The following is an 11,870-nucleotide window of genomic DNA, read 5'->3' as shown; positions in this document are numbered from 1 at the left end:
AAGGCACAATGATTTTTCTGTGGTTCCTGGACTGATTTACTAAATCAGAAGCTTTAGAACTGCTCATACACTCATATATGAACCATGGAAAATTATATTTTCATATATGAACTATACACCCATATTTTATTCTCATATATGAAATATAGGAAATTTTATGTATACATGAGATATGGGACATTTTATTTATATATATGAAATATGCCCCCATATGTTTATACATGAAACATAGGAAATTCTATTTTCATAAATGGCAATATGCCCCATTATATTCATACAGGAAGTATAAGAAATTCTATTTTCATATATGGCAATATGCCCCTATATTTTCACAAGTGAAATATGGGAAATTCTATTTTCCCATATGAAATATGCCACCATATTTTCATACAGGAAATATAGAAAATTCCATATTTCACAGAAGGAGATCTTCCCTGTTATTTCCATATGTGAAATATATAATATTCCGTATTTCATAGATGCAAATCTGCCCCCTATTTCCATATGTGAAATAAAATATTAAAATAATGCCATTTTCAGCAACATGAACCTACAGATTCTCATACTAAGTGAAGAAAGGCAGAAGCAAAGACAAGTACCGTATGACATCACTTGTATGTGGAGTCCAAAATATGACATAAACGAACTTATCTGTGAAACAGAAACAGACTCACAGATACAGAGATCCAGTGATTACCAGTGGGGAGAGGGATGAGGCAGGGGTGAAACAGAGGATTGAGAGATGCAAACCACCATGTGTAAAATAAACAAGCTACAAGGATATAGTAAACAGCTGAGGGGAAATATAGCCATTATTTTGTAAAACCATTTGTCATTGTTGTTCAGTTGCTCGGGCATGTCCAACTCTTTGCAATTCCATGGACTGCAGCACACCAGGCTTCCCTGTCCTTCACTGTCTCCTCAAGTTTGCTCAGACTTGTCCATTGAGTTGATGATGCCATCCAACCATCTCATCCTCTGTCTCCCCTTTCTCCTCCTGCCCTCAATCTTCCCAGCATCAGGGGCTTTTCCAATGAGTCAACTCTTCGCATCCTGTGCAAAAGTATTGGAGCTTCAGTCCTTCATTCCTTCAGCATCAGTCCCTCCAATGAATATGAGGACTGATTTCCTTTAGGATGGATTGGTTTGATCTCCTTATTGTCCAAGGGACACCCTACAGTCTTCTCCAACACCACAATTTGAAAGCATCTTGGGCACTCAGCCTTCCTTATGGTTCAACTGTCATATGTGCACACGACTAGTGGGAAAACCATAGCCTGACGAGATGGACTTTGTCAGCAAAGTGATGTCTCTACTTTCTAAACATGCCACATACATACACAAATATGTATGTGATTTTGGTGAGAGGGTCCGTGCAACCAGGTCTTTTTAGGTGACTGCTATTTGAGAGGAACAGATACCTTAGTTAATGGGATTAGTGCTTTTCTAAGTATGGGAAGATGCAAGTCCCTGAATTCGTAAATATTTCTCCTGTCATATTTAATTGAGGGCTGGTTCTGCCAGGTCTCCCAGAGAGCAAAGCACCTCATCCTGATCTTCACTCTGATTTCCCTCCAGGATGGATACTAGGTCAGCAACAACCGTGGCTAATGACTTGATTCTTGTCAACCTGGGTGGTGGGCAACATTCTTTATTACATAATCCCGTCCATTTTATTTATTTTCAATAAAATTTGGGAGGCATCTTTGACCAATTTGTCTCAAGAGTTAAGAATTTCACTGATACACCACTCAAATGCTGTTACTCACCCAGTCCTAGAAACAGTAGCAAGCTCCTCTGGGCCACTTGCCTTACAAGTCCCTCAGCCTCCAAGAAATGGTTCCCTCCTGTTGCTTCTTCCCATGTCTAGAGTCACACTGTTACAATCATGGGTCTTACCGACTATCCATCAGGGCGATTGTTTCAAGTCACTTGGTCATCATTATTTTTATCATAGGCTCTGTTAAACATTTGGTAATACAAGAGAAAGTCATATAAAAGTAAAATAGGCAGAATACAAGCAATAGAATTTGTGGTATTTATAAAGTCATAAGTAAGCATTGTTATTTCCTAAGGAGTTACATGGCTGCACCAGAAGAAGAAAAATTCATCTTTATGGTATTTCTGCCCTTAGGGAAGATTAGTTAACATGTAACGTGATGCACAATCACACTAGAGGTAAGGGAGGAGGCCAAACAGGCAGAGAATAAATTTATAATTTTCTTGTCTTCCTAAAAATATGGAAATTACTACATTACTTCTTAATGTAGTTCTGCCATGGGTTCTGCCATGGGAACCGCCTCCTGGGAGCCCTCCCCACCTATGCAACCCGCGCCTAGGTGAGGATCACATGCTTCATCCCAGAGCAGGAGTGAGGGGCAGCAGAGGGGGGCCTTGCCCTCACCCTCCCCGCCACAGGTCTGCTTGCCAGGCCCCTCTGGCCCTGGTGACACCAGGATGCTGGGCTCTGGGGCTCTGTGGCTGAGAGTACACACACACACACACACACACACACACACACTCAGCATGTACAAAGACACACACACACACACCTTAAAAGGAGGCACTCGGGAGCTGGCAGGGCCCCTTTAAGAACTAAGGGACCAGATGCTGGGCATTATGGTGGGGCCCACCTTTCTTTTCCTAACACTGAACCATTCTCTAGGATTTGGCTGAGGTCATAAAAGGTGAGCTGAAGGGGTAGGGACGGGGGATAGAGACTCAGAGAGGGTTTCCTTGAGAGGGTGGTATGCGTGAGGAGGAAGTCTGCTTGGCAGCTTTGAGCTGCAGGCAAATTTGGAGTACTTAGGATCTGTGGATTTCATGGGTTTTCTTGCTTTTATCTTGTGTATGTGCTGGTTGCATCCAACTCTTTGGGACCCCAGGGACTGTAGCCCACCACGCTCCTCTGTCTGTGAAATTCTCCAGGCAAGAATACTGTAGTGGGTTGCCATTCCCTTCCCCAAGGGATCTTCCTGACCCAGGGATCAAACCCAGGGCTCCTGCATTGCAGGCAGATTCTTTACTCTCTGACCTAAAGGTTTTGTCACACGAGTGTTATGTTCCTCGGTTCTTTGTCTCATCACAACAAAGATTTGGAGCGACGGACATTAAAGCCCTCGGCGCGTCATAGCTCTCGGGTCTTGGACAAACCGTGCTACAGCTCTTAGGCAAATCAGTGTTATAGCTCTATTTTATTTAGAAGATAGCAAGAGAGAGAGAGAGTGAGAGAGAGAGAGAAAGAAAAGAGTGCACGCACGCGGGAGAGAGAGTCTAAGAGAAAGCGCTTTGGCTCCTCATTTTATGTTTTTTCCTCCACCTGGGCCTGCCCTATGCAAATTGGGCTTAGCCAGGAGTGCTGTTTGTTCTGCCTGAAGTCTTCACTCTGGTCTTCAGACCTTCCTTGTCTTTTAGCCACCGCCATTTTGGACTCCTTTTCCCTATTCTACCTACCTAACATTCCCCCTCAAGAGATGGGAGGCCCAATTCTTTGGGAATAGGGGCGTTGAGGTCTTTCTGGCTACTTCCTGCTGAACTGGGGCAGCGAGGGGTATTGGGCCTCCCCCTCTTGCTAGTCTCAATCCTCAGAGTCCTTATAGCGGTGTCCAAGGTGTGTGATATTTTCCGTGGTCAGCTGTAGTTTTGTATCTTTGTTGAACTGGCACTGCATGTTGTAGCTGGTTGACCTGGGCAGAGACAAAACAGGTTAGACAATTGACAGTACATGGAATAAGCATAAGCATCATCAATATAGCATAACAAGGACTAGTAGGGACAGTAGTCAATTTTAAGTTCACATCGCCAGGATGGCTGAAGTCCCTCCTTGTTCAGGGATCAGAAGATCTATCTCCTGTCTGTTTTGGAGTACAGTCTCTGTCAAGCTGTGTTGGCTCCTTAGAGTTATCCTGAGAAATCTTATCCCCAGAAACCAGATTTTAGGGGTATTCATTAGAATGACACTCATTGGTAGTTCTGAATAGGTATCTGAGATCTCCCAGGGGCTCACAGGTGTATTGAGTGTCCTCTTCTGTTTTCTTCCATGGCTTGACTCGTGAGCAGTGAATCCAGGAGTCATGTCCTGGTACCTTGACTGCTGTGGGGGTAGAAAGTATTACAGGGTAGGGGCCCTTCCATGTGGGCTGGAGTTGAGCCTTTGGGGACCCATCTTTCCAGACTTTAATTAGGACTTGAGTTCCTGGAGCATATAGTGGTGACTCTTTAGAATCTTTTGGGTCCTGGTTCATACCCCACAAGCGTATACCCTGTTGGAATTGCCCAATGGCCATGGTATAAGACTGGAGGGTCTGAACCTCTGGATCTAGGAAGAGGTCATTGACATAAACAAAAGGTCTCCCATATAGCATCTCATAAGGACTAAGACCAACCTGTTCCTTAGGGGCAATGCGGGTGCGGAGGAGAGCTATTGGTAAAGCCTCCTTCCATCCCAGGGAGGTCTCCTGGGTTATCTTTTTTATTGCTGATTTTAAGAATTGATTGGCTCTTTCTACTTTTCCTGAAGATTGAGGCCTCCAGGCACAATGGAGATAATAAGTAATGCCCAATGCTTTCGAGACTCCTTGGATGACCTTAGAAGTAAATGATGTCCCATTGTCATTTTGTAATGAGCTGGGCAGACCAAATCTTGGAATGATTTCATGGAGCAGTTTTTTTTACCACCTCCTTAGCCTTCTCGGTCATGGTGGGAAAGCCTTCAATCCATCCTGTGAATGTATCTATCATGACTAATAGGTATTTATACCCTTGAGAAACTGGCATCTGGGTGAAGTCCAACTGCCAGTCCTCTCCTGGGTAGGCCCCACGTCGTTGGATGGGCTGGGCCAGCTGGGGTCTTCGAGCTCCTTGAGGGTTGTTTAATTGGCAAGTGGGACAAGAGGACACCACCTGTCTTATAGTTGTTTGGAGGCCTGTTCCTCTGAAGGACCTTTCTAGTAATCTTTGGAGGACCTTTTCTCCTAAATCAGTAGTGGCATGTAAGGAGTTAACCAACTTCCATTGGAGGTTTCCAGGAAGAAAAAGGAGTCCCTCCTTTTGGAATCACCCCATATGATCTTCTTGAAAGCCCTTGCTCTTAGCTTTAAGAATCTCGCCTTCGGTATATGAAAGAGTTTCTGGCAAATTAGTCTGTGGAACTAAGGTGGCAATCCCTATTAGGTCATGGTTCTGTAATGCTGCTCTCCTAGCTGCCTGATCAGCTGCTTGGTTCCCTCGTGCCACTTCCGTGTTCCCTTTTTGGTGTCCTTTACAGTGGGAGACTGAAACCTCAGTAGGCAGATGGACTGGCTCCAAGAGTTGAAGAATCTGATCACCATATTTGATTGGGGACCCTCGGGTGGTCAAGTGGCCCCTTTCTTTCCAAACAGCTGCATGTGCATGTAGCACCAGAAAGGCATACTTGGAGCCAGTGTAAGTGGCTATTCTTTTTACTTTTCCCAGCTCTAAAGCTCGAGTCAGGGCTATGAGCTCAGCTAATTGGGCTGAAGTACCTGGTGGCAGAGGCTTAGCCTCTATGGTCTCAAAATTGGAGACTACTGCATACCCGGCTCTTCTTTTTCCATCCAAGACAAAGCTGCTTCCATCAGTGTACCAGATTTCCTCAGGATTGGTCAGAGGATCTTCTGACAATCCCTCTCGGGGTTTTGTCCAGTGGTCCAAGGTTTCTAGACAAGAGTGAAACAGGAGAGAGCCCTCGGGGGTAGGTAGGAGGGTGGTTGGGTTAAGAACCTCACAAGGGGATATAGTGAGGCCTGGATTTTCCATCAGCATTACTTGATATCTGAGGATTCTTTGATCAGACATCCATAAATGGCCTCTCCCATTTAGGAGTTGTTTTACTTCGTGGCTGGTAAAAATAGTTAGTTTGCCCCCAAAGGAGAGTTTTAAAGCATTTTCTATCATGATTGCAATAGCTGCAAGATTTCGAAGGCAGGGGGGGCCAACCTTGGGAAGTTGGATCGAGCCTCTTGGATAAGTAAGCTACAGGTTGGGGCTCAGATCCCAACCTTTGAGTTAACACTCCCAAGGCTATTCCCTCTCTTTCATGAACATAAAGTTGGAATGCTTTTTGTGGGTCTGGCAACCTCAAGGCAGGTGCCTGAATTAAGGCCTGTTTTAGTGTAGCCTCTGCCTCCTTTTGAGGAGCTCCCCACATCAGTGGGATTGAATCATCTCATCCCTTTAAGCTTTCATATAAGGGCTGGGCGATTAGACCATAGTTGGGTATCCAGATTCTACAATAACCAGTTAGCTCCAGGAAAGCTCGCAATTGTTTTCGAGTCGTAGGGGAGGGCAACTGGAGAATTCCTTGTACCCGATCAGAGGACAGCCTCCTGGACCCGAATGTAATCTGAACTCTGAGGTAAGTGACCTTTGTCTCGACCATCTGTGTCTTAGCACGGGAGACTTTATATCCCCTTTCTGCCAAGAAATTTAGAACCTGAATTGCATGTTGTTGGGCACTTTACTCATCTGGAGAGCAGATTAGTAGGTCATCTACGTATTGTAATATTTTCCCATTAGGTCCCAGATCCAGATCTAGGAGATCCCAGCTAAGGGCCTGTCCAAACAGGTGGGGGCTATCTCTGAACCCCTGAGGTAATACTGTCCAAGTCATCTGTTGGTGTTTTTCTCCTGGGGCCTCCCACTCAAAGGCAAAAAGGTATTGGGATTCTTTAGCCAGTGGTAGGCAAAAAAATGCATCTTTGAGATCCAAGACTGTAAACCATTTGGCACTGGGTGGGATTTCTCCCAAGATTACATAGGGATTGGGTACTGTGGGATGGAGGGGGACTACAGCTTCATTTATAATCCGGAGATCTTGAACCGTTTGCCAGGTTCCGTCTTTTTCTTTACTGAGAGGATTGGGGTGTTACATGGCGAACTGATGGGGACCAATGGCCCACAAGCAAGGAATTTATTTATTAAAGGTTGTAGTCCCTCCCGAGCCTCTCTTTTGAGAGGATATTGTTTCCAGTTAGGAAACCGAGTGGGATCTCAGAGGACAATGATCACTGGTTCAGCTTGGTGCGCTCGTCCAGGAATACCCTGGCCCCACACCTGGGGATTAATTTTGTCTTCCCATAGTTTTTGGTCCCTCTCTATTGAAGGTGTAATGGGTTCTTCAGTAGTAACCAGGAGCTGTAGAGCTCTAGGGGCTGAAAAACTTCCCATCACAAGGGTGGTCTCCAGTTTAGTGAGTATATCTCTTCCCAATAAGGGAAGCACTTATTCCCAATAAGGGAAGCACTTCTTTGTTGCTGGGATGGACACTCAGGGACCACCAGAAACTGGTGGGAAAATATTTGTCCATCCCAGCAACAAAGAAGTGCTCAGGTGAATCTTTTAGTAGTTGCTTTTCCTGTAGCACCCAAAATGGTACAGGTTTGGGAGGAGAGGTCTCCGGAGTAGGAGATCAAGACAGAGTAGGTAGCCCCTGTGTCAACCAAGAAATTCTCGGACCTACCTGTCCTCATTTTATATGTTTTTTCCTCCACCTGGGCCTGCCCTATGCAAATTGGGCTTAGCCAGGAGTGCTGTTTGTTCTGCCTGAAGTCTTCACTCTGGTCCTCAGACCTTCCTTGTCTTTTAGCCACCGCCATTTTGGACTCCTTTTCCCTATTCTACCTACCTAACAGTTTAAAAGCTAACATTATAGAAGTGGTACAAGGGACACCACCTCTGGACAATGCTTCTCTCTATGATTGACTGCAGGGGCTGATGGGTACCAGGAACTCCAAGAATTTTTTAAAATGATGCACATTTACATGGATCTCATTATTCTGAGTCACAAAGAAACAGGATGCAGCATCAGAAAATAGCTGGCACACAGAAACACATGTGTGTGCCCTACACACTCAATGAATGCAGTTTCCTTGACTATGGCAACAGCGATTTCCATCTGGTTCAAACCACGCCACTAAAAATAAAATGAAAAGAAACTTCTCCCTTAAGAATAGGGCCACCCAGTAACTTGTGCCCTTCTAACCAGAAAAGAAATCCAGCTAACATCACCTTTAAGGCTGCAGTGGCCATGCTTTTCTCCTTGCAGAGGCAGGACCTGATATTTTGATCACTGAGGCAGGGGGACCACATCATTTCCCCTCACAAACACTGCAGACAGGTGTCTTCAAGACCCTGGGTTTCTCTGCCAGCTCCTACTTTGATTCCTCAGAGTAGATGGGATGGAAGGGTATCCACCCCTGGCTTTCTCTAAGACGCCCTCAAGGCAGTGGGTGTTCAGTTCAGTTCAGTTCAGTTCAGTCGCTCAGTCGTGTCCGACTCTTTGTGACCCCATGAATTGCAGCACACCAGGCCTCCCTGTCCATCACCAACTCCCGGAGTTCACCTAGACTCATGTCCATCGAGTCAGTGATGCCATCCAGCCATCTCATACTCTGTCATCCCCTTCTCCTCCTGCTCCCAATCCCTCCCAGCATCAGAGTCTTTTCCAATGAGTCAACTCTTCGCATAAGGTAGCCAAAGTACTGGAGTTTCAGCTTTAGCATAATTCCTTCCAAAGAAATCCCGGGGCTGATCTCCTTCAGAATGGACTGGTTGGATCTCCTTGCAGTCCAAGGGACTCTCAAGAGTCTTCTCCAATACCACAGTTCAAAAGCATCAATTCTTCGGCGCTCAGCCTTCTTCACAGTCCAACTCTCACATCCATACATGACCACAGGAAAAACCATAGTCTTGACTAGACGAACCTTTGTTGACAAAGTAATGTCTCTGCTTTTCAATATGCTATCTAGGTTGGTCATAACTTTCCTTCCAAGGAGTAAGCGTCTTTTAATTTCATGGCTGCAGTCACCATCTGCAGTGAGTTTGGAGCCCCCAAAAATAAAGTCTGACACTGTTTCCACTGTTTCCCCATCTATTTCTCATGAAGTGATGGGACCAGATGCCATGATCTTCGTTTTCTGAATGTTGAGCTTTAAGCCAACTTTTTCACTCTCCACTTTCACTTTCATCAAGAGGCTTTTTAGTTCCACTTCACTTTGTCCCATAAGGGTGGTGTCATCTACATATCTGAGGTTATTGATAGTGAGCCTGCAAATATTCTGGAGCCAAAATCTCAGGTGGGGCTGAGCACCAAGTGGGGCCCAGGGACCTAGGGTCTCTGATTTAATCCTCTTTCTTCTGGAAATTATGGACCTCCAGAGATTTAATTTTTAACTTAAAGGAGAGGTGGGGTGGACACCTCCCTCCACTAGGAGAAAGAAGGTCCAATCCCTATCCACTCTGCCCCCCAACCTCACAGCCTCATACCCACTGACATCAACTAAGGCATTGCTAGAGGGACAGACACACTTTGGCAACGAGGCCCCTCTGGAGGCCCAGGGTATGAACAGCTGCACAGAGGGCTGTGTGCTGTGGAGTCCATACCTTAGGAGGTGGGAGGGGGCGGTGGACAGAGAAGGAAGGAGTCTCAGGTCCTGATGGATCAGAAGAAAGAAGATGGGAAGAGGTGGTCAGGACATGGAAGATTAGAAAACCAAGGATGACCAGAAAAGGGGCAAAAAGCAGAAAATGTAGGAAAAATGGAACAGCAAGCTTCTGCTGCTGCTAAGTCGCTTCAGTTGTGTCCGACTCTGTGTGACCCCATAGATGGCAGCCCACCAGGCTCCTCTGTCCCTGGGATCCTCCAGGCAAGAACACTGGAGTGGTTGCCATTTCCTTCTCCAGTGCATGAAAGTGAAAAGTGAAAGTGAAGTCACTCAGTCATGTCTGACTCTTCATGACCCTGTGGACTGCAGCCTACCAGGCTCCTCTGTCCATGGGATTTTCCAGGCAAGAGTACTAGAGTGGGTTGCTATTGCCTTCTTCTGGAACAGCAAGAGAAAGAGGCAAAAGAGAATGTGGGCAACCACACAAGACAGGAAGGAGTCAGAGCAGAAGGAGGGAAGGAAACAGAAAAGAGAGTGAGATGAATGGGGAAGGATGTGAGGAGGGAGAGAGGGAGCCAGGTAGAGGACGTCAGAGAAGGCAGAGCTCAGTAATGAAATTTCTGCTAGGAAGAGAAATCGAGACTCACGGGCAGAGCGTTACCTTACAAAAACCAAGGCCATGTATGCACTGTCAGCCACGTAAGCTAGCAAGTTCATGGCTGTCAAAATGGCCACAGCCAATCGTTGGTTCCAGAAGCACAGTGTTGGGGGAAGGTCACCGCTGCAAGTCATATCATTGGACCTTAGAGGCTGGCCCCCAAAATTCTCGTCAAACTGGTAGAGCGGCCAGAGGACCATAGCAGTGGTGTAGAGGAGGATGGAGAGCACTGTCTGCCCGACCAGGAAACCAGGGTAGGTGTCACTGTCGTAGTCACACCCATTGACAAAGTAGCCCACGACCCCCAGGATGAAGCAAATCGAGTACACGACCACACACCAAATCAGGGCCGGCTGGTGCTGGTACAAGTCAATGTTAGTGATGAAGCCGAAGATGACACAGGCCACGATGTTCTCCAGCCTCCTGATCACGCCTTGAAAGGTGGGCACAAAGCAGTCTACATTGCCAGGCCGGGCACACATCCAGGCCACTTGCAAGGCATAAAGCACAGAAGCCATGGCTGAGAAGGCAGTGGCGGTGATGGCGCGATTTTGGGCAGGACCCTGAGGCAAATACTCGATGTAGGTGATGCCAAAGATGATGGAGGCTGAGAGGCAGGCGAAGGTAAAGTAAAAGGCATAGGCATGGAGAAAACCATCCCAAAACTGGGGGAAGGGGAACCGGCATATACATAACTCAGTTAGGAGGATGAGGAGGGATGCAGAGAAGCAGAAGCACCAGACGAAGAAGCACCAGTTACCTATGCCCGCCCGCAGAGTGTCCTCGATGGCCACCAGCGAGAAGGACACACAGGTGGAGAGCAGCTGCCCCAGGCGGAGGAAATAGCCCACGATGGTCACAGAGTCCAGGCCTGAGAACAAGCTCATGGTGCTGTGATGGTGGTGCACGTCTATGTCACCGATATGGCTGTGGTCTTCACTGAGGGAGAAAGGTCCAGCTCTGGAGGCGGATTAAGTCAGACGCCTGGAAAAGGCTCAGGGGGCCTGTGATGACAGGCTCAGGATATGTGGAGTTTGAACCAGTGACTCAGACCCCTGATAACAGCACAGCTGCTCTACAGTTTTTTCTCCCCACCCATCACCCTTGGCCTTGTCAGACTTGTCTTATCCCAAGGCCCCCAGCTGGGTTGGGTCTGGCCTCAAATGATGAATATTTTGGATCTTCCTATGTGCCGTTATCTACAGACACAGGATAGTGTGGTCTCTATCTACACTTAGACTACACTCTAAGTCTCTGAAACTGGAAAAGAAATTAAAAAACAAAACAAAAAAACACACCTTGTTTCGTAAGAAATTTGACCTGAACAGACATGAGACCATTTGTGGTCTATATTTATTTCACTTAGTGTAAATGTTCAAGAGTTCAGTTGTAGAAATACTAAGATGTTTGATTAAAAGGTGCTTCCAGACCCCATTGGGTATTATGGCATGTAGGGAGATGCACAAGGTTATGTGATTAAAGCTAAAAAATATTGAATCCTGGAGTAGATCTGACCCGGGGATTTCAGAAAAGGGATTATGGATAGTACTCCATAATCACTCCATTCTCCATATGAGAAGACTGACTCTTGAGGAATCCAGTGCCTTCCTTAAGGTGGCATGGCTAGGAACTGGGAATCCCAGATTAAAGTATCAGCTGTGGGTTTCAGTGGTTTGCTCTACAGCCCACATGTCAGCAGGGGCCCCGTGGGTGGGAGTTTTGGGACCCAGGATCCGCCTTCAGGCCACGGCCTCCTTCCACAGCAAACTGAAGACACACGTGTCCCGGCCTCTCCTCCCTGCAGCATC

General features: G+C 46.5%; 1 protein-coding gene across 1 annotated transcript; it reads right to left on the bottom strand.

Moving 5' to 3' along the window:
* Positions 1–10,061: 10,061 nt before the first annotated feature.
* On the bottom strand, positions 10,062–10,949 carry LOC133234724 (myeloid-associated differentiation marker-like). Its single transcript, XM_061395611.1, has one exon. It carries the CDS (start codon positions 10,947–10,949, stop codon positions 10,062–10,064), a length of 888 nt encoding a protein of 295 aa, XP_061251595.1.
* Between the last annotated feature and the right edge of the window lie 921 nt (positions 10,950–11,870).

The sequence above is a fragment of the Bos javanicus genome, chromosome 21 (genome assembly GCF_032452875.1).
Source record: "Bos javanicus breed banteng chromosome 21, ARS-OSU_banteng_1.0, whole genome shotgun sequence".
In the NCBI taxonomy this organism is placed as follows: Eukaryota; Metazoa; Chordata; class Mammalia; order Artiodactyla; family Bovidae; genus Bos; species Bos javanicus.
The sequence above is the reverse complement of the archived record's forward strand: the minus strand, read 5'-3'. Positions and strand labels throughout refer to the sequence as shown.